General features: G+C 43.0%; 1 protein-coding gene across 1 annotated transcript; it reads left to right on the top strand.

The window, feature by feature from the left end:
* The first annotated feature begins 3,068 nt into the window (after positions 1-3,068).
* RPP30 (ribonuclease P/MRP subunit p30) lies at positions 3,069-19,766 on the top strand. Its single transcript, XM_040071633.2, has 11 exons — positions 3,069-3,189; positions 4,165-4,220; positions 4,538-4,594; positions 5,286-5,360; positions 5,877-5,948; positions 10,550-10,639; positions 12,736-12,852; positions 16,261-16,290; positions 16,708-16,745; positions 17,879-17,958; positions 19,330-19,766. The coding sequence occupies exons 1-11, from the start codon at positions 3,108-3,110 to the stop codon at positions 19,434-19,436; spliced, it is 804 nt and encodes a 267-aa protein (XP_039927567.1). The 5' UTR covers positions 3,069-3,107; the 3' UTR covers positions 19,437-19,766.
* Positions 19,767-22,446: the final 2,680 nt, after the last annotated feature.

Below are 22,446 nucleotides of genomic sequence, written 5' to 3' on the forward strand. Positions count from 1 at the left end.
GTTGAAAACCTCACACTTAATTCTGGATCCTTCATCCCTACCTGGAGGACTCGATGCTTGCAGACAGCAGGTCTGCGCTAACTTGGAGGATCCTGACTGAAATGGGTCAAGGAATGCAGTGCAAGAGCTTCAGCAGCAAAGGAGAAAATGCTGACAGCCCAGCATGGTAACACCTTCCCTCACACAGCTGCCTCTAGAAAACAACAGCCCTGCTCAGCTTAGCTTAAAAAGCTGAAGGCACTGCTACATTCCTCCTCTTAAGCCATTCAATATTGTACACATGGCAGGAAGATAACATGAGTGTGCAATGCAATAAACAAACAGATCAGGATTTTTTCTTGTTCTTTTGTTCTTTCTTATCATCCTCTTTTTTGTTCTTCCTTGCCTGAGAGAGCTTATCTCCTTGAACTGTTGTTTGCATTTGTCTATTGTTTTGATTTTTTTTTTTTCATATTTTTTTTTTTCCCCTTTCTTTTTTTTTTTTCCTTAGAAAGCTATATAAGTTTGGTGAGGACCAGCTGTTGGGAGCAATAAATAAAGTACAGGTATATATTTCTTCTGCCTCGCGGAAATACGTTGTCAAAACATTTAGAATATTTTATCAGAGACTGGCTAGAGGTATTACTGAAACCTCAATTTTTATTCCCAGCATGTACTGTTTAGCAAATAACACTCTTGTCTAACTACTAGCAAATATGTTGCAGCTGCACTTTTCTGCCTTTTCTTGTCTTTGTGAAGATAAATCATCATCTCTCTGTGGCAGTAAAACAGAGAGGTAACTATTCCCATATTTGGCATTTCTTACCATTGTCAAAATAAATACTTGCATCTGTACAACTTAAATATGAAAGTACGTCTTCCCTTTTTTGTAACCAGCAAATACTAACAACAGCAAGCTGGCATCTGAAAAGAAAATGAACAATTAAGATGACATTTACGCTTAAAATTCTGTATCACTCAAAATGAGAGCTCCCAACTCTGAAAACTCCATCGGTACCTTTACATGGGAGCTTATTGAGGTTATGAGGTTATGATAAAAGTGACTGTGACATTCATGTTACTGAGTTGCTGAAGCAGATAGTAATAAATAAAGTCTTAGCACCCTAAAAGTGCCAAATACAGAACTAGAGCAAAAAACCCAACAGTTGCTACCATGGGCTGCCCATTGAAAACCTATTGCAAGAATTGTGACAATTTCTGCATTAAAATTTACTGAAATGACTGTCTTGAGGTCTAAGTGTATTGGGAAAGAAACACTTGGAGTGAGGAGATCTGTTTTCACCAAGGAGAACTTCAGGACACCATGAAACAAAGCATGTCAGAAGCTTGCAGTTTAACAGTGAGGACGATAGGAAAGTTCTAAGCAGATCACTGGGGCTGGAGTAAATAAAAGCAGTAATATCGAATTAATAACATAGGAAATAAGGCTGTACGCTGCTCTGAGTACATGATTCATGACAGCTGGTGCTAAAATTGCTTTGTACTCAGATTCTTACACTATAACAGTAATCAGGGTTCTGCAGATCTTCTGCATGAAGATATGTTTAAATTTTAAGCACAATTTTAAGCACCTCAAAGAAAGGTTTCTTCTGCTTGTATATTGCCAAACACGAAAGCTGCTTAATCCTCTTTGGTATCTCTGAACACTGCTGCAGTAGGGTCATTCAGAAATAACTGATACATGCTTCTGGATTGTTTTTTATATTCATTAAGACAAATCAAGTCACATCAAACACTGAGCCAAAGAAAACCTGGAATAATATCTCGAGCTGTTCCATTTTCACACACATCGAAGAAAAGCCTTGGCAATACCATTCAAGCTGTGCTGCTTGTTCGAATGGCTGGCAGAGAAGCAGTATTGCCTGACCTGATGTAACAGGAAAGCACCTTACAGATGCAGGTGGACTAAAACAGAGCTTCTTTACTGAAATATCTTGACCTAATATTGTCAAGAAAAAAATGCTGCCACAAATGTGGCATAAACAAAGACGGTTTACCAGCTGGGGGGTTTCATCCCTTTCAGAGCGATGTGGGTTTTTTCCTGCCATGCAGATGTGGGAGCTGTTTTCTACAGACCCTCAAAGCTGCTTCAAGTCCTAGTGCAGTGGCTGCAGCCCACAAGTACCATCCCAGGTATTTGTAGCTCATCACACAGGACAGGAACTCCAGAAATACACCAAGAAGGCATTGTTGTTTCCACGCTTTGTTAACCAAGCTATCTCTTTGGCATAAATGAGTCCCAGGTCCCCACCAGTCCTGTGCGCACGGCTTGCACAACCTGTATCAAGGTATCCCTGTGAGGAGGGATGTTCAGGGTTTGGCAGCAGCCTTGGCCTTGGTTGGAAGCATTTTTGCTTTATTAAGAATTCAGGGCTCCAGATAGTCCACAGACTTCCCCTGGTGAACATTTAGCCCAATTCGAAGATAGAAAAAGCAAAGGACCCCCTAGTCTGTCCACCTGAAGTTGGATAGGAATTGCAGAACTGTAGTCTTCAGCAGCCCCTAAAAACTGCCTACTGAGAATTTCCATTTGTATTTTATATATTCTCTGCTATTTATCAGCGGCAGAACAATACTTGTACTTTTTGTGGCAGTGTTACACGATGAACTTGTATGTGGCAATTGGTCTGTGAGAATTCCTCATTCCTTTTCCGCGTCAGGGGATATCTTTGACATGGCAGCTCGGGGCTTTGTAAGAAAGAGAATAACCACAAAACTCTAAATAGAAAATATTGGGTTTGATTTTTATTTAACTAGGGGATAAACACGCCACTGGAGCAGGGCTACCGCTCCACCTGGCGGGCACCCGGCGGCTCCGAGGGGAGCGGCGAGAGCGGCACAGCCGGGGGCTCCCCTGGGTCGGGGGGATGTCCCCCAGAGCCCGGGGTGCGCTGCCTGAGAACGAACCACGGCGGATCTCCTTCAGGGCCCCCGCCTGAGACCCGAGCGCTCAGCCCACGGCCCTCCCCGCCGCGCGGCCGGCGCCGCGGGTGCCGCCGGCCCGGCAGGGCGGGACTACAGGGCCCAGGCTGCCCCGGGCGGAGGGGCGGCGCCGCCGCCATGCGCGCTGCCGCGTCGGGGCTGCGCCCGCCCGCCGCGGCCGGAGCATGGCCGGCTTCGCCGACCTGAACCTGCCGCAGGGGCTGGACAAGAAGTCCCTGCAGAGCCTGCTGGAGGCCGCCGCGCACCGTGAGTCCTGCGAGCGGGGAGGGCGGCGCGGCCGGCCCGGAGCTCGGTGGGGATGAACTGGGGAGGGCGGGCCGGCCCCGGCCGGGAGGAGAGCGGGACGCGAACGGCGGCTCCCCTGGCTCGGGAGGCGCAGGCGGAACCTGCGGGCTGGGGTGGGCACAGCCGGACTCCCCGGGATGAGCCTCCCCTCCCCTCGGAGCAGGCCGACCCTCGCCACCCGCCCCGCAGCGGGCGCGTTTTCCCGGCGCCGCTCCGCTCTGCCCGCTCAGCCCGCAGCTCTCCGCAGACCCAGGGCTGGGTCGCAGGGGAAGCTCCTGATGCGCCTCGCAGCTCTGTCTCTGCCTGCTTATCCCAATGTAACTGTTGGTTTTTCCCAACGTGGACGAGTTTTTCCTCCTGCGGTTCCGTACGGCTCGGATGTGTTCCCGCAGAACTCTCGTACAGCCACGTGCTGCGTGTCCCGTGTTTGGGGCGGGTGGTTTAAATGCCCCTGGCAAGTGTGTCATCTTCCTCGGAGCGCTTGGAGCCATACCTTCTCCTCCGTGCAGTCCGCACCGTTCGGAATTGCTCGCTTTGCCGCCTTCGACGGCTGTATCTCTCCCAGCTCTGCGTTGTCTGAAGTTTTAACAGCTGTCCTGAATATACTTAGAAGTTTTTCATAAAGAAAGTCATAAGCAGGGCCAAACGAGGCCAGACCTTTTGGGACACCGAGCCCAAGTGTTCGTGTTCATAAAGCTCTGCCATTGAGTAAGAGTTGTCAGGCCTGGGCTGTGTTAAAACCAAGCAATTTTTTTTTTTTTTCTATTTTAAAGCACTTTTTGGGTGAACGAGACTTCTTTAAAATACTGTAAAATCTAAATATGCACGTGATTATTAACTTCAAGACATTTAAGATATGAGTATTTTACAGTTTTCTCATTGGATTTGTTTCCTTTTTATTTACTGGGCAAAATCTTCTTACTGTGTGTTTTTCAGTGGGATATTCTACAGTTGCACTTAATCATGTCATCGATTTTAAAGAAAAGAAACAGGTAATTTTTCTTGGGGTTATTTGTTTTTACTGTGTTTTCTTTAGTAAACTTGCTGCCCTACTGCATGTTTCCAGATAGCTTTAGCTATAGAGTGTACATCTAGACACAAGTACAAATCTCTCTATTTGTACCAAAACTCCTATTTTATATTTCAGTAGAACTGCCCTAGAATTAATTTTTAATATGGTTCATGTACTGTCCCACAAAAATAGTTTTCTTAGTGTGATAGATTTCTTCTTAAGATTGGAACACAGTTTTTGTTTACATGTAAACCTAACCCACGACATTTTAACAACTTTGTTCTGTTCTCTTTCAAGGAAATCATCAAGCCAGTATCACCTTCAGAGCTGTTTCCATCTTTGCCCATTGTACAAGTATGTCTAGTTGCAGTATATATATATATATTGTTATTCTGAGTTACCTTTTTTTTACCTTTGTGCGTTTGTGTATGTGCTTTTGTGTATGAGGTGTTAAAAAAGAGAAATTGGTCCATTATTTCATGGTTAAACCACCAAGCATTGGAAGAATGGTGTACTCACATCAGGGTAGGCTCTAATCATTATTTTAGAAATTATTAAAGAAATTACTTTGTATTTTGAATCTGCTTGTAGTTGAATAACAACAGTACAATTCTTGAAATTGAAGTTTTGGAAGTAACTTTTGTGGTTTTGATGGAGCAAAATTTGGGTATAAAGAAATACAACACTGTGTTTTGGGTCACTGACATTGATTAATTCAGGAACTGCTTTTCCTTGCAGTTGTGGCCTGCCTGGGGAATCATAGCAGTAGTAAAACATACTCAATTTTTCTGCATGATTGTTTTTCCTAATTTGTTTTTTCCTTGCTATTCATCCTCCCCCAGAGAAACACATAAGTCATTCTTTGTAAGGACAGGTATAATATCAGATAATGTAAATTAGGGAAGTGTAAATACAGACTTTAGAAAATTAGTATAGCAAGACTATAAGCATGACACCATTTTCTTTTTATAGCAGATTGGATAGAAATTACCACAAGTTTTTACTTTGGGTTTTTAATTTTTTTCTATTATTCTTTTTTCTCTAGGGGACAACTAAAAGAATTAAAGTCTTGACCCGGCTAACACTTATTGTTTCTGATCCTGCCCACTGTAATCTCTTGGTAAGTATACTCAGCAATCAGTTTTGCAGCTTTTATTTCTTTTTTTCAATGAATGAAACTTTGGAAGTTCTATGGTAACAACTTCCTGGAATTTATAGGGCACTCAGCAGAGATTTCTCAGATTGCATCTTTAACAACATGATCATGAGGAGATGCAGACTTACAAGATTGGATATGGCTTCTGTTGATAATTTGTCAATATGGATCAACAGTTCTGTTCCTTGGTTTCTGGACTTCTGTGTATAAACTAGAGGACCATGAGCAAGCCTGGTGTCTGGTTATGTTTCCATGCTACAAGATCAAAGCAAAAAGTGTAAGTGTGTTAGTAGATGGGTGGGACTAGCCTCAAACTGAGAATGAATGACTTCACTGTAGAAACCAGCTGTGTTATTGACTTGTTTTAGTACTTGACAAGGAAAGAAGATTTTTCTTCTCATTGTTTGGGTTGTAATCATTGTGCATAGCTTTGACATCTGTGTCAGAATTCAAGGTGGTAATTGTTTGCTCCTTTTATAGAGGTCGACATCTGCAAATATAAGGTTATATGACATCATAGCGGTATTTCCAAAAACTGAGAAACTGTTCCATGTAAGTACAGTCATCTCCTCAGTAATGCTCATTTATTTAGGGCCTTGTGCTAATTTCAGTACATGCTTTGTTTTGATTTTATTTCCCATTTTATAAAGACCTCATGGAGTTAATCAAGCTTTCTAGGTTGTCTGGGCAGTTGATAGGCTGAGGGGTTTGGGAGGATTTGCAGAAGGCTGCAAGACCATGAGGTTAAAATCTGAAACATCTACCTGGTGAGTGGGCTTGTATGCCCCTGCACTGTGGTTGCCTTTGTGTGCCTTGTACTCTAGTGAGGAGAGAAAACATCCATTTTCCCCCCTGATATATGTGTACTATCATCATGTAGAAAGCTTCTGTCTTGAGCTTTGCCTTCTCACACTCCTGACAACTTGCCTGAAATGTGCTTGTGCTCTTATGTTAGAACTAATTATTCCTGGCCTCTAAACTGCTAGGGAAGATTTTAAAATGGAACTAATGTGGTTCTGTGAGTTACCTGGTAACTGTTCACCTCCATTTTCTTCATATTTTTATTTAAATTGTTCTCAAATACTTGGTAACAGCTGATGTCGATGTTCTGATCAGGTGGAGCACCTTGAAGCGAGGTTTTTTTTTTTTGTCAGAATTGTTCTTATGAAACCCAAAATTGTGATGTCTGACTTACTGTAAGCTCATAAATAATAACATTAAGTCTGAATTGGGTGAGTAGGTGGAAGTGTTCCATCTCTGTTAGCCTGGCAGGCAGCAGGCAGGCATGCAGTTTAAAGCAGTGTAGAGAAGGGACAGGGACAGCAAAAAAAAGTCAGTTCCTTTAAAGAATTTACTTTCAAAGGGAGCTGCTCAGTTTAAAACAGAGTCTGGTGATTTTTTTTTTTTTTTAAATAAGTTAAAGCCAGTTTCTAGTACTGCTGAGTACCTGTTTTGCCACATTAAGATCATATTCTTCTGTTTTGTTTTTCTACAGTATTTCCCCTCCTATTTCAAGACTTTTTCTAGTAAGGTACAAAGCAAGAGGCTGTCAAAGAACATGAACTTTAAAGAATTTTTCATCAGAATTCAAGAATTAATTATAAGAATTACAGCTAAATGAAACTAATTACTGAATTTTATTTCCCTTGCAAGATTTTAGGACTCTTGGGGGTGTGACAGAGGCAAATAGTTTAAAATATTCTTGAGGGCCACTTTCCGCCTCTTTCTTTTGACCTCTGGCAATGGTACAAAATCTCACTTCTCAAGTCAGCTCAATCAGTTTATCATGTGTTTAAACAGGAAACTAGGTAATCAGCAGAGGCATGCTGTGTTGTATTCTTGGGAAAAGGGTGTTCTCTCACTTAAGGATTATTATTGCATATTTTCAGCCATATCATGACTCCCGCTGCAGTTGGATGTCCAGCTGTGGCAGTGTTTAAACTGGCATAAACAGCCACTCATTTCTGCAAGTCCCTGGCTGCTTTGCTGCTGAGGCTGCTTGCTTGCTTAGCTGCATAGCAGTTTGCTTTGAGCATGCTTTTGGCTGAGCAGTAACCAGAGTTTTTGCCAAGTTATTTTTCCGGCAGATCCACTTTCCCGGTGTGATTCAGCAGCCAGCCACGCAGAGGGTGGTGCCAGCGCAGAGCGGGTGGCTGTGCTCTGGCAGTGCAGACAGTGCCTGGTTAAGCTGACACTCTGGCAGGTGATGGACAGGGTGTGAGGAGAGAGGCAGGATTGTCAGTGAGATTATCTTCATTGCTTCCATGCTGGCAGCACTTTGAGCTGGGGATGGAACCTGGGCATGTTTCTTGCAAGCTGCATGAGGTGAAAGGTTTCATCCTTACGTTTTCACATTTAGGGCAGGTTTGTGTATGGTTGTCTGTTGTTTAGAGATTTTGGAATGTCTCACTCTGTGGAGAGCTGGTTCAGTTTCACAGAGGTGTCACACAGAGAGTCAGGTGAAAGGACCTTACACAGGGGTTTCAGCACATTCAGTTTGGCTCTTACAACTCATGGACATTTCATTATTAAGAATGAATCTTTCAGGAGTGGGTTTTGCATGACCAGTGAACTTCCTATTGGCTTTTGGTAACTCAACATTGTGTCAAGAGCATCATCTTTCTCACCAACAATTTGGCACTTGTATTTTCTCCATAGAACAAGACTTTTCATGTTTTTGTGAAAAAGTTACGTGACCATTGGAGATGTACTCCAATTTTAGCATGCCCCAAAACTAGTCTGTGCCCCTTTGTCACAAGTCTGTGCCCCTTTTGTGACTGAGTGTGGCAGTGATATGTTCTGAAATATGTGCTCAAATTCTTCAAATAATTTACATCCTTAAGGAGATGAGGAAGCTATGTTTGCAAATTGTAGAAGGGGCTCCTTGTTTAAGTCTCCCAAAAAGATGGTTTTGGCCTGCAGCAGGAATGCCCACTCCATGCAGGTAATAGGGTTTGTACTTGCCGCTTTTCAAAAATTTTGTTTTCCAAGATTTCTGACTGTTTTGATAATATTAGTTTGCTCTGTCTGCTGTTCCTAAGCACTTAGCACATCACCAGTACCTAAAAAGACTCACATGTGTAAGTCTGAGGATGTAGTGCAAAGTCAAATTTCAGTGTTTATTCCTAAAACATTTGCCAAAGCTTGCTTCAAATCCTGCAGACAGTGGCAGATGTATTTTGTAATGGCTGGCTGGAGTTTCCCAGCAGATGGGGCTCTTGCCCACAGTGCTGCCAGGCAGCTGCTGGGCTGTGCAACTTGCTGCGTGTCATTTTCTGGGTGAAGTTGTTGCACTTCAGATCTTTTCAGCAGGCAGGGAAACCTTAACTTGCCTGCATATCTGACTTTGGGAGCCAAAGCCAGGCTGAATGTGAGAGTTCTTGGAGAAATCTGCTCTCCAGTTTTTCATACAGTGCAGGAATTTCTCATGGGGAAATATGACTCGTGGTTTGGTTTTCCTTGGTGGTATTTCCTGAAATGTTCATGTCACTGGAACCCTGTAGATATCCTGGCTTTTGAGTCACTCCCTCTCCTACTGTGCTTAATTTGCAAAATGATAAAGAGTTTTCCAGTGTTTCTGGAGCTGATTAGGAAGGCTTGATTGCTCATCACATGGGGCAGCTTGTATGTATCTGATGTCTATTATTGCTTTCCTTAATTTTTAGCATTATCTTTTCCTGAATTTTTTATGACATCACTGACATATTTTCTAGGGTGCTATTTGGAGCTATTTGCTCTGTGCATCTTGTTCTGATAAATCACCTCTGTGTAGTAGTTTGTACCTGATGCAAGAAAAGGAGGGAAACTGACTGTAGTAGGGCTGAACTTCCTCTTGCAAGTCTAAGTCTGTGCCGTAGATTGCATAGGCAGCCCATGTCCTGCCTAATGGAGGATAAAGGTAGGGCATGAAGAAAAGAATTAGTCTGAATGTCCTGCCAGACACATTTCAGCTTCAGAAACCTTGTGGTTTGTCTGCATGTTTACTGTGGCTGTCTTGTCTAGGAGAGAGTGCTATCAACACCTAAGAAACATTTCTAAAGCTGGGCTTCTGCTCTCATCTCCCTCCAAATCCCATGTGAACTAACTGGTAGGAGACCAGTTTGCCAAGCAGTAGTGTGCCTTGTGTTAGAGCAGCTCTTCCCCCTGGGGCTCCTCACAGCCCCCACTGCTTTTGTGCCAGCGGGAGGAGGGATGAATGGTTGGCACCTGGCCCAGGTGTATTTGGAGCAGCTGCTGGCAGGTTTCTGAGTGCAGAGAGTTCCCCTACACACAGAAAATTCCTTTTCAACTTCCTCAGCCTATCTTACCTTCTTTGTTACTGCACTGCTTACAGACATTAGTCTGGCCCTGTGTAATCTTCCTTACAGAGTAGGCATATATGATTCCTACCTTGGTGCATGAGATTAATGTAAATCAAGGACTCCCTTTTAGGTGCCCTTTATTTTCCCTGTATCTCAGTGTGAGGAGCCTCTGCCCCTTGGTCATTCCCTCTATCTCTTAATACAACCTGTAAATCATGGTTTGAATTCAAAGCTGAGCTCTTAAACTGCAGCCTTCAGTGCTGTCTCCAGACTCCGCCAGAGGCGTGGCTGCCAGGAGGAGCTGCACGTTCTCCAGCCAGCCAGGAAAGGGAGGCTCTGAGGATTGGTCTCCAGTATTGGGCATGCAGCACCACCAGTCACAGTCACATTCTGCTTTTTTTTCACTTTCCTCTATTGCTTCAGGTGAAAGTAATTAATCCTGAAAACAAACAGGTGCTGCACTGGAAGCAGAGCATGATGGGACAAGGGGCAGTTCCTGGGCTCTTCCCTTTGTAAACTGGGGTTTACTGTGAGTTCTTTAGTCAAAATCCAGCATTGCTTCTGCATGTCCTCTGCCAGATAAAAACAAAGAAGTGAGTATTGCTTTGGGGTTGACCATTATTTTATTGGAAAATTAGTTCTGTAAGAAAGGGAAGACTTGGGGTTTAAGTCTCAAATGCTGCTGTTCTATTGACATACCTGCAAGGCATAGTACCTCTTAATTTTAAAATTGAACTCACCCTGGAGAGACGTTTGTTGCATTAAGAAATGAAAGAGAATATTAGTGCGCCTTAAGTTGATTATGCATTTTTTTGGCATATCTAATAACCTGTTCCTATTTCTTTGCTGTAGATTGCTTGCACAACACTAGATGTAGATCTGGTCTGCATACATGTCACAGAAAAGCTGCCATTCTACTTCCGAAGGCCCCCTGTGAATATGGTAAATTTACATCTAAATTGTTTTCTTGCTGTTAGACTGACATTAAATACAGAATTTGAGTTGAATTCCCTACCGCTTTCCTCCCACCATTCCTATCCAAGTGGTTCTTTTATTTTCTTGCATAATGTATAGTGTTGTTTCAAATGTCCTTCACTTCAAGGGCCTCCACTGCAGCATTTAACACACAGTGATGTATGTTCTTTCTTTTTCTTCTCCTGTCCCCCACTTAAGAAGGCAGAAGTGGTGTTCCCAAGGAGTGGAAACAGAACCTTAAGGCCCCTGTGCTGCTAAGCAGGGAGATATGGTGTGATTGCTGACTAAGCTGCTTCCCAAACCAAAAGTGGTTCAGCTGTGTCAGGATAGATAAACAGCCCTTTGGTTTAAAAGACAGGAAATGCGAATGGCAGTGGTAATTTGGGAGCAGGATGTTGTGCTGTTTACGTGAAAGACAACTGTATTGAATCCATACTTGGACAAAAGAATGTCTTGGTAAATGAACCAAATGTGGCATTGCTAAATATGTGCTGTGAGACCCAAGATGCCTATCAGCGTGGATCAAATATAGCTCTGCCTGCTTTTGGTAGTTTGCCAGAAAACTTAATCTGAACATGCTCTTAGGGTAACTTGTTTTCTCCTCTGAATAAATGTAAAGGTTCATTCCACGTAGGCATTCTTGGTTACATTCTTTAGTACTCAAAAATTTAGATTTAGAATTGGCTAGTAATCCTACTTCCTTTTCTTAGAACGTTTGACCTAGAATAAAAAATCATAATTAACTAGAATTAATTCTCAGAACAAAAATAATACATTGGAGTTTATGATAAACTGAGGATTTCAACATTCTACTTGGAGTAACAATTTTGTATGAAACACTGTATGCAAGTACCCTAGCTGCCTAAAACTCCAGCAGCTGGCCCAGGTGAGGAACTGTGTGGCTCTTAGTGCTCTGTGTTGGGAGACATTTTCCTTGGAAGCTACTTCTCATCTTCTACACTGCCAGCTTTGAGGCAGTCTGTCTGTTGGGCTGGTCTGTGCATCCTGAGGCAATAAGTTTGGTCATTATGGTGCCAGACAGGTTGGCAGGTAAAGTGGTAAGGATGAGGTGAAAAATCACCTTGACTGGAAATTGGTGTATTGCCATCACCTGTTTGGTTTTGATAACTTCAGGCTTCTCTTGTTTGTAGCTATGAGGCCAGTTCTGTGTAAAACATTTGGTGCATATGTAGCTTCTGTTGTTCTTGCATGCAGGGGTCATGCATGGGTGGGAGCTAGATTAATTCCAGCTGTATTCAGTTACTGGACTCTCTTACAGTATTACCACTGCGGCATATTTTAATAATGTTTGTGTAAATGTAGAGTATCATCTCAGGCAAATGTAGGATTGCCATGGAACAAAGAACTCCTGGCTTTACATTGTCTCTATTGCTGGCACACTGTGTGCAAGTTGCTTAACCTTTCTGTGTTTGCAAAAACAAGAATACAAGGCTTTTGGTGAGGCATTTTGACAGATAGCAATGGATGTCAAAGCAGCTGAAAATATAATCAGTATTACTATTTGAAACCTCTTCTGTGACTCACTGTTATTTAACACTGTCACAAACACCAGAGTATGCTGTGAGACAGGAGAAGGGTCCTCATTGCTGCTTTTGTGCAAGGAGGAATTCTTCATCTGCAGTACTTGGGTACTGAGGGAAGTGGTGATCTTTCTTACAGCAGGGTGTGGAACTAGAGGAGTAAGGTCCTCAAAGTTTCAAGACAGCAAATAACCACCAGTGGTTGGTTATCTGTCTCCTTAACTCTGTTATAGTGTGTTTATATTAGTGATAGCAAATTAGAACAAATAAGTGCTAGGTATTTGTTTGTTAAACCTCATTTATCCATCATCCAAGATTTATGCACATGTATCTGGTGTACAGTGATGCCTTCCCCCACTCTCCTTTCATGCTGTGCTGTGCTCTTACTGGAACAGTTCTGCCTTAATTTTTTCATATGTGACACAGTTAAACTGAGAATAAGCTACATCAATAATAGACAGCAGTTGTTAGATTGTTAGGCTTCTCTCCTTTTGATTTTCGATCACTCTCTTTCATGTGAAGGCAATAGATCGAGGCATTTACTTTGAACTTCTTTACACGCCTGCCATCAAAGACTCTACAATGAGGAGATACACAATTTCAAATGCCATCAGCCTGATGCAGATCTGCAAAGGAAAGGTAAGCTCTCAAACTAAAAACAAGGTAATTAAATCAGTTCAGATTCTTCTGGACTTGTACAGACTGAGCCATTTTAAATGAGTTTGATGCCAGGACATCTGAAGCTTGGCCTACTAACACAAGGACATGATCATTGTAGCTCCAGATACTTCAAGTCTTGCACCACTTCCTGCTTTCTTCTTAAGCTGTCAAGCTGTACGATTTTTTTTCCAGAACAACGCATGTGTTGTTATGGTATGCGATTCCCAAAACAAAGGTGGGAGGGGATGGAGGGAGATTAAAGTGCCAGACATCTAAGGTTTGCACCAGAACTGAAATTCATGTATTTCTTTAAAATCCTCCATTTCATATTTCTTGTTGACCAAAAGCTCTTTTGACTGTCTACTTTGAATATGGGGGCTAGAAAACAGTAAGAAAAAAAGTAGAAACCTTGTTTCGTTAAAAGGTTAGTAAATTCTCTGTGTCCAAAATAGACCCAACAGCTAGCTGGCTGTCAGCCAAGGCTTTGCTGCAGTCAGGGGATCTGCATTCTTCCATGCTACTGAAACCCAAGGAAGAAGTAACTTTGAGATGCCTGTAACCCATTGCTTTCATAACTTCCCTCCTCCCAGGCTACCAGGTTAAGCTGTCTGTTATGCTGTGTCCTCTCAGGCCATGCATCATAATACATATCAAAGTTAACAGAAATTGCAGCTCCCCCTTCTGTATTGTAAATGGCCTCTGCCACATGTAGCTAGTCCAGAGAAGCTGGATTTGGCATCTGAATGCCAGCTGGATTTGGAAAATCTGAAGTGGGATGTAGAGCTTGGAAGGTAAATTAAAAGTAGATCCATCATTACCTCAGTTCTCTTCAAACATGGCAGTTTTTATAAAACAATAGGATGGGTCAAACAGATTTGTTTCCTTGGTGCTACAGAAGCACAGCCTCTCCTGAGAAGCCCAGCTCTGGAAGTTGAAGTACTGACTTGGGCATGACTTCTGTACACACCAGACCCCTTTCCTTTGGAATTCCCTTTTTGATGTTGCTCCTCTTTCCTCTGTGCAGTTCAGGATGTGCTTCTCACGTGGTTGTTGATGAACTGGAGAGCACCGGTTGAGTTGATGTCATGGACAGGGCAAGTGAGATGTTCAGGCACTCAGTCTGTGACTGGTGCCCTTTCATTCTGCATCTGTCAGTCTGCTGTTTCAGCTTGTGCCTGGAAGCTAAATCAGCTGGCACTGGAAGAGGACTGCTAGCTTGTCTGTGTTCTTTGCCTCCAGACTCAGTAAGTTGTGGACCAGCAGAGATGGTTATTAGCCCTTACTGAGTGTTTGCCTCTGTCGGTGAGGTAAAGGCCCTTGTTTAAATGAGACATGGGAAGGCTGATCCATAGGCTGCTTCCTTTGGCCCCTGGCATGCAACTCTCATGTTCTGTTAACGTGTAGTTGCTGAACCTGTAGTAGCTTTTGGATCCTTTTATTCCTCTGCTATTACAGCAGGGCAGAGAAACATTCAGAAATTTTCTTGTGTTCTCAGAGCTGGCATTGAGCAGTGTCTTTAAAGCATTAAAATGTGCAGGGAATGAAGGAGAAATTCCCCTGCCTTGCCAGACAGAAGGTGTGTATAGCCACAGTCCCTCACCTCCCATGTTTTGGTAACAGAGTTGGAGGCTGCCTGGAGCAGTGTACTGAACAGCTGCTGTCTGCTTTACCTGGGGAGGTAGTGTTTTGCCTTTTAGATTTCCCTTTAGCTCTTGCCTTGGATTTGCCTTTGCCTGCCTGTCCTTCACTTGCCAGCAGTGCTTTTCTTGCCTGCTCTTGTCTCCTTCCTCCATCTTACCCATCCCCTAGTGAAAGCCAGTTGCCTTTGAACTAGCCAGAGCGTATCTCCAATGCACAGCAGTGATCCACAATCCTGTGCTGGGTTGAGATGTCTCATACAGCTTCTCTGAGCCTAGGTAACAGGCATTAGTTGCTACAGTTTAGACTTGAATTTTCCCAGCAAACTGTTGCAGTCAGCACCACTTAGGCTCAAAAAAGCAGCTTTGGGATCCAGAGCATAGTTTTAAAGGTGAACTATTCAGAAAAGAAAGTCCTAGGCTCCATCAGGATGTGTGCTGTTAAGTCACTTTGATGTATATACTGCTCCTGCTTCAGCCTTTCCTTATGGTGAGGCAGTCATCTGTCCCATCCTCTCCTCCTCAGCACGCAGGGAGACCTTGGGCACAGTGTGAACATGCAGTCATTTTTATGTAGATCTTTCAGCTGTTGAGCTCCAGCTGCACACAGGGCATTTTCTTCCCGTGCCTGCCCAGCTCTGTGCAGGGGAGGTGGCAGGGGATGCAGAGCCACCCTGCATGTGGGGAAGGGATCAAAGCCCCACCTTGAAACCAGAGATGGTGTGATGTGTTGGTGGTACTGACGTCAGAGAGGGAAAGTCTGTCTCTGCCTCAGCACAATTCTAATTCTCACCCACTCAAACAGAAGTTCCCAAAGCATTTTATTCAGTATAAAAAAAGGTGCAAGGATGTTTTGCTGCTGCAGACTTACTCCCTGAGCTAAACAGGCTCCCCCAAGGTGAGCATCATTGGGGCTTAGCATCAGCAGCTGAGCTGTGGTATCTGCCAGCCCCTGTGTAGTAACACACCTATTCTGCAGAAACCTTTTGGGGAAGAAGGGATTTCTCTGCCTGGTGATTTTCATAGGGGTGCCAGTGTTGAGGGAAATGAGTGTGTGGCACAAAGTGGCAGCCACTGCCTAAGTGTAAATACATTTCCTGAGCCAGTGTGAGTGTGGTCAAGGCTAACATGAATGCTTAGCATTGAGTTGTACTGCAACAGTATAGGCTGAAAATTTGGGAGCATCAAACTGTCACAAGGCATGATATTATGTAAGCTGCTTCTGGGGGATCCTGAACTCCTAAATCCATTTTTGTTACAGATCAGGGTGAGTTGTTGTTTGTGTGGGGCCTTTTTCAGCTGGTGTGAATAAAGGGGACACTTCTTAACCCAGTGTCTGCAGCGCTGCATTTCTTCTTTACCCTTAAGGGCCCTTTGAAGTCCACTGTGAGAGATACAGGCTGATAGGCTAAGCTGTATAAGTGTCCAGTGATGGCATTAAGCCACCACCTGTCCTTCTAAGATGTGATGTGCTTACTCATCTCCAATCTGGCTGTGAGAGGTTTGTAATTGCAAGGGAGGGCTTATGCCTGTGCCCCTCTCTGTGTAGGGGACAGGGCAATAATTAATATGTCCCCAAATTAAAAGTCCCACCCTGATGGAGTTCACAGATACTCTGATGTTTAATTGGGCTCTGAGCCTGAGCTGAGCTAATGCTCATAAAGGTTTTGCATCTTGCTGATTTTTTTTTTTTTTCCCCATCTCTTGGTGCTGTCTTACAGATGAATGTTTGCTCTCTTTTGTTTTCCAGAACATAGTTATATCTAGTGCAGCTGAAAGGGTAAGTCCCAGATACTTTTTTTTTTTTTTTTTTAAAAAAGTTAGAACACTTTGAAGATTTATCTGTGGCTGAAAATACAGCTTTAATTACGCATGAACATATAAAAATTGTAAGTTTAAATGTGGTTGCCTTTACCAAAGGATTGTGTTGTGGGTTTCGGGATTTTTTTTTTGATTGGTTGTTATGTTTTGTTGGTTTTGGGGGGGCGTTTTGTGCTGCTTCTGTGGTATTTTCCATGACAGTTTTCTCCCACATGGAGACTCTTTGCCAAAACAGTGGTATTTGCTTGATTTCCTGCTATCGGCAGTAGCTTGCTATTACATAGCATTTAATCTTGCCTATCTGATAGCCTTGCCCAGCCTGCTCACACTGACAGCAAAGGCATTCACATATCCAAACTTCTTTGTTTTATTTCAGCCTCTAGAGCTCCGTGGTCCTTACGATGTGGCTAATCTGTATCCTTTCCCAAAGTCAGCAGTTAGTAGTAGCATTCCAAAGTTTAAAATGGCTTTGAAATTTTTTTCATCCTTTATAGTCCTTGAACTTTATACAGTGGTACTTGCTAGTGAACCATTCAATGGATCAGGGCTCTGAGTGTGTGTGGAAGGAGCAACAGATCTTGGTCATGGGGTGGCATGAGAAGTCTCTGTGACTAATAATGTTTGTGCTCAGCTACAGGAGTGTTTTGTTTTGATGTGCATTAATGTTGTGTGGCTGTAAATGGAGAAGTGAATAAAACCCATAAAAATCTATGAACACTATGAACCAAACAAGAAATTATCACTTAGTATCTCCGAAGTGCCACATTTTTGGTAGCAGAAGCTATAAAATTTTATTTATGTAAAATTGAAAGTTCCTGTCAGAGCAGTAACTACTACTGTGCTGAATTTTCCAGTCCTTAGTTACACATGTAATATTAAATAAGAGATTGTGTTCTAGAAGCAAAGGAGAGTGTCTTTTCTTCCCTTCTTTTCAGATCTCAGATGCATTTTTATTACTCTCCCCACCCCAGAAGCACATATCTGGCCTGTTCCTGGAAGGGAAGGAGCGTGCTCTGAGTCATGAGAGCCATGTGGGAGGCTGTGTGGCCTGGAAGGATTTTATGTGCAACGTTTTCTTCCCTCTTAAAGTGAGCAGTCAGGCTCTACCCAAATCAACATAGCTAATGTGGTCTCATCCCTGCTAAAGGTGGCTGGAAACTTTAGCATAATGCTTTTGTATCAGGCAGTGCTCTGTCTGTTTCCAAAACAGAAATTTTCCATGGGGTAATTTTTTTGCCTGATTTTATGCCTGAACATATCTAAAATGTTCCTATGCTGACAGGCTTTTAATTTCAAAAGTAAAGCTTCTTGTCTAGAAAGAAGCAACGTTGCCAGGAGCTTTTCAGGAGGGCTGCTGGGGAGCTACAGTCAGGAGAATTGGGTGCCTCATTTCTCTGCTTCTGGGTAACCTTATGCAAAATGTCACTTTGAGTTACAGCCTCGCTAATTCCCAGTTATTTGTAGAGCAAGCAAACCTATCATGCAGAGATCCTTCCCTGTTGTGCTTGTTGCTTCCTGTGTGTTTTGATCCTGAGCAGCAGTGACAGAGGTCTGCTGTTTGGCCTGTCAGAAGGCGAAGCAAAGGCAGCCGTGTCCACCAACTGCAGAGCCGCCATGCTGCATGGAGGTGAGCACTTGTAAGCTTCTCTAAGTGCATTTGTTAAACCAAGTTCTTGTTGATGCATATTCTCCAAAAGGCCTGAGACCTTACAGAGCGAGTCAGATCAGGGTTTCAGCTTCTTTGTCCATGCATGAAGAGGAGCTTGTGTGGCAAGGCTGTTTTATTTTTCCTTGTTGCCGTGTTGGCAAATCAGTGGCTGAACTGATGGTGCTGTCTGTGCTGGAGGACTCACTCAACTACATTAATGAGTCATAAATGGTTCAACCAGAATAGGGATGTGCCTGCTGTGCTTCATAGTGAAACTATCCCTTTCAGAAAGGTTTGAATGTTGGTCTTGGTGATGCTGACAGAAACTAAGTAACTGGCTTCATAAAAATGGTTATGCATGTGTTCTGCATTTGTCTTTCTCCAGCCTGTGTGTAGAAGCAACCTTAGTCATGTCCCTTTCCAGTGCTCTAATACGTGGATTATTTCTGACTCACACTTCAGTAAGGATCATTTCAAACTCAGAAAAATCAACAGGTTCTCCTCCAGCCTGCTGCTCTACAAAGAAATATAGTTTGTCAAATTTATGTGGGATTTCTCAAGCCTGTCATCTGTCTTATCTGTGAAATTAAATAGCAAGTGTCATTTCCCTTGTCCCAGAGAGGGTACTAGCCCAGAATAAGTCAATATATTTTGTCAAGATTCTTGCAGAGTTTCTCTGCTAATAGGGAATCTCTTCTAACTCAAATTTTGCAGAGAAGCTTCCCACCAGTAATTACAAAATTGTATTGGGCTCAGTAGGTTGTTTGACAAATGCTAGTATTTGGTAACATCACACACCAGTATTTCATGATAATGTTGAGAGTTCTTTAAATAAAACTCCTCAATACCATGAAGTCACTTTCTTGGTATGTAGGGGATGCTCTGCCCATATAATCTAAGAATCCTAGGGTATGTGAATGCATTTTTTGGTTGGTTTGTTTAGGGTTTTTTTTTTAGTATTTTTTAAGATCAGTATGTTTGGCTCAGAAATGCTTTTGACAGTGCTTCAAGAATGTGTTCTTCTGTGATTATTGAACTGACTAAGCCTGGTTTTCTATGGTTTTGTGTCTCTGCAGCTCCTCAGCCCCTGCAGACCTTGGTTTTCCTTGGTTTGCTATAATTCTACACCCACCATTGTATTTGCCCCAGTAGTTCCTCTTCCCTGCAATGCAGTGAATCCCAAGCTCCTGCTCTTGCAGGTTGCTTCCCTGCTGTGTGTGCTGATGGGCTGGTTGCTCAACATGTCCAGCTGTGGTTTGGGGCACAGACGCCTGAACTGAGTAAACCTTAAATGCACTTTATTTGAGTATTTGAGGTACTGGTACTGCAGCTTCTGCTTGTGTATTCCAGAAACTCGAAAGAGTGCCTGTGGTGTAGTGTACACAGTGAAGAAACCTCGCAAGGCTGAGGAGGAAGAAACAGTGCCAGCCTGCAAAAAAGCTAAGACTCAAGCTTGAGGACTGAACCAGTTGTCAGCAGAAGCCTCCACCTCTTCTTTACCCAGTGTTGAGTCTTCCTCCAACCTCCAGCCAACCTAGTTTTTCCCTTACTGCAGAAGATTTATTCTTCCAGCATTCAAGTGAGGAAAACTGAGTGAATGAGACTGCTGAATGGTATTCACCATGTCTGAAAGGTCATGCTTGGCTTCTGGCCAAGGTCAGGAAACTGACTCTTCACCCTGCCTTAGGTTTCCTGGAGTTAATGCAAACTCAACAGAACATTTCTAACATGGAAACTTGTATGTGTGCATTCATTTTTTATTAAAAAACATGTCTAAGAACACATGCCTTCATAGTCTAGCTCTTCTGGTTTCTCAAATTTTAAACACATCTCTGTACAACTGCATGCCAGTAGATGAAGTTTACCTTTTACTGGCCTGTGAAAAAGAAGAATAATACAATAATACAAAAAAAAAAAAATTGCTTCCTATTCAGTTTTGTGATCAGTGGGTATAATGAAGATCCCAGGATTTGTCAGTTGCTTGGAGGTATCTTGGATTTGGGTTACAGTAGGAGTGACTGACCTGACTTGCCAGATACGTATCCCAAAGGCCATTTGTGTCTCCAGCACTTAAATCCAAACAGTACCATTAGATGTTTGCCAGAAGTGGGAAGGAAGAGCCCAACGTTACACTGCATGTGTGCTCAGCAGGGGATGTTGCAGTGTAGGAGCTGTCTCACCTAGGCCTGAGCAGCCTCTACCTCACATCATCTTTACTGTACCATTTCCTTCTTTACTTCCTGCTCTGGAATTGTTTTCTATGCACGTGTTCATTTTGCTGCCTCTTGCTTTTCCGTTTTCCTTTTAATGCCTCAGTAAACCTAATCTGGCTGCCAAAAAACCAATCAAACAGATATAATCAGCAAAGCATTTTCAGAGCTCTTCCAAATGTTGACTGAAGTTTTTTCATTAAATGAATATAAAAATCACATCAGCCACTGTACTGAGATACTCTTGAGTCATTTTTACCGTGAGTGTTCTGCTTCTCTTATGGTGCCTAACAGCGAGTTGAAAAGTAGAAGTTATAACATGTAAAGTATACTGTAGAAATCCTGCAGTGGGTCATTTCTGAGCTCTTGGTAACTGGACTGGGCAGAATAGGTGAAGTTCTCATAGATTTAACAGTTCGATATAATACTGGTGTAAGTCACGACAGCTTTTGCTTCATTCAGCAAATATGGAATATGTTTCCTGTACATTATTACTTGTTGACTTTGTGACTTGAGTCCATTTTATTATAGTATTGGGGAGTATATATATATATATGCGTGTATGTGTTTATATAAAAATATATATGCATAAAGTAGTTTGTCATTTGTGGACTTAGCTCTAAAATGATGCTCTTACCAGAGAAGAAGCAAGATGTGTTTGGTGCAGTTTTTTGAATGTCATGTTAATGAATCCTGCCTTGGCCAGAGAATAACCTACCTTGAGCATGACAGAAGTTCTTTGGTAACTAACATATGGAAGGCGGCTTTGAATGCTTGAGATACTTCTTGCTACTTGTTTGACTTTAAAAAATTAAACTCTACATCTTTGTCCTCCATTAGATACAGTGCTTCATGAGCTGATTGAAAGTTTCTTCTGCCCCAGTTTCCTGAAGCACATTGCTGTGGCCACTGGGGTTCCTGAACGATTGAACTGCTGCTCGTTGGGGTGATAAACAGTCTGAGTTAGACAGCACTGATGTCATTTCTGTTTCCTACAAGGCTTGCTCTCAGTGTCTGGGTAATTGGGCAGAAACAAGCAGGGAAGTCATGGCTTGCAGCAAAGGGCAACAAGTGCAGGCGTGCTGTAATTTCTATGGAGAAGGATGTGTGCACAGATTAGGCCTATGGCTGTCAGGGTGGCACTCAGGAGTTAGTGTGTGAGAAAAGTCTCATCTGTCTGAAGCTCTTGGCCTCAGTCAAGGAAACAGGTTCTTTTGCTTGCTCCTGTGGGTGTTGTGAACGTTCACTCCAAAATTGGCATTCCAGGAACAAGTATTCATTGCTGCTCAGCAATCCGCCTCAGGATATTGCCCAGGACGTTGCTTTGGCCAGACTGTAAAGCCAGCTGACATAGGTTGGTGAAGGAGTGTGAGAGCCTCTAGCATATTTGTCTGTCAGGCCACCCAATGGATAATTAGGAATTTAATGGAATGCAGCATCCAAATACCCATCTACTCTGCTCTCTCCCACCTAGAGTGCTGTGTCCAGCTCTAAGGTCCTCAGCACAGGAAGAACATGGAGCTGTTGGAGTGTGTCCAGAGAGGGCCGCAAAGCTGGGAAGAAGGATGGAGTACTTCTGTGTGGAAGTGCTGAGAGAGCTGGGGCTCCAGCACCACCTTATTAGGGCCTTTCAGTATTTAAATGGAACTTTTAAAAATTATTTCTCCAGAGTTTTCATCACAGCCTGTTGTGACAAGAGGTAATGGGTTTAAACTAAAGAAGGGTGGATTTAGTTTGGATATTAGAAGTCTTTCACAATGAGGGTGGTGAAACACTAGAAGAGGTTTGCTAGAGAGGTGGTAGATGTCTTATCCCTGCAAACATTCAAGGCCAGGTGAGACAGGGCTCTGAGCAACCTGATCTTGTTGAAAATGTCCCTGCTGATTGCAGAGGGTTTGGAACAGATGGGCTTTAAAGGTCCCTTCCAGCCTGAACTGTTCTGTAATTCTATGAAATGGGACATCATGCCCTGGCTGGCAGCACTGAAGGTTGCCCTGCTTCTGCTAAAGCAAAGGGAGAAGTGTCTGCATTTTGTAACAGGGCTTGGCATCTCTCTTGGCTTGGATAATTGGAGCTGTCTCATGCTCCACATAGTAGTGACTAACTAAGAAATTATATTTTTTAAATCAAACTCAGTAATGAAACTGTAACTTTGTTTTGCTAGCTACTCAAAACACTGTCTTTCTTCTTTCACATGTGCTTCCATTTGACAAAATGAGTGAGATGGAGTTTATCTAACAGGTGGCAGGGAGGTAGC

This window comes from Hirundo rustica, chromosome 8 (genome assembly GCF_015227805.2).
Source record: "Hirundo rustica isolate bHirRus1 chromosome 8, bHirRus1.pri.v3, whole genome shotgun sequence".
Lineage (NCBI taxonomy): Eukaryota > Metazoa > Chordata > Aves > Passeriformes > Hirundinidae > Hirundo > Hirundo rustica.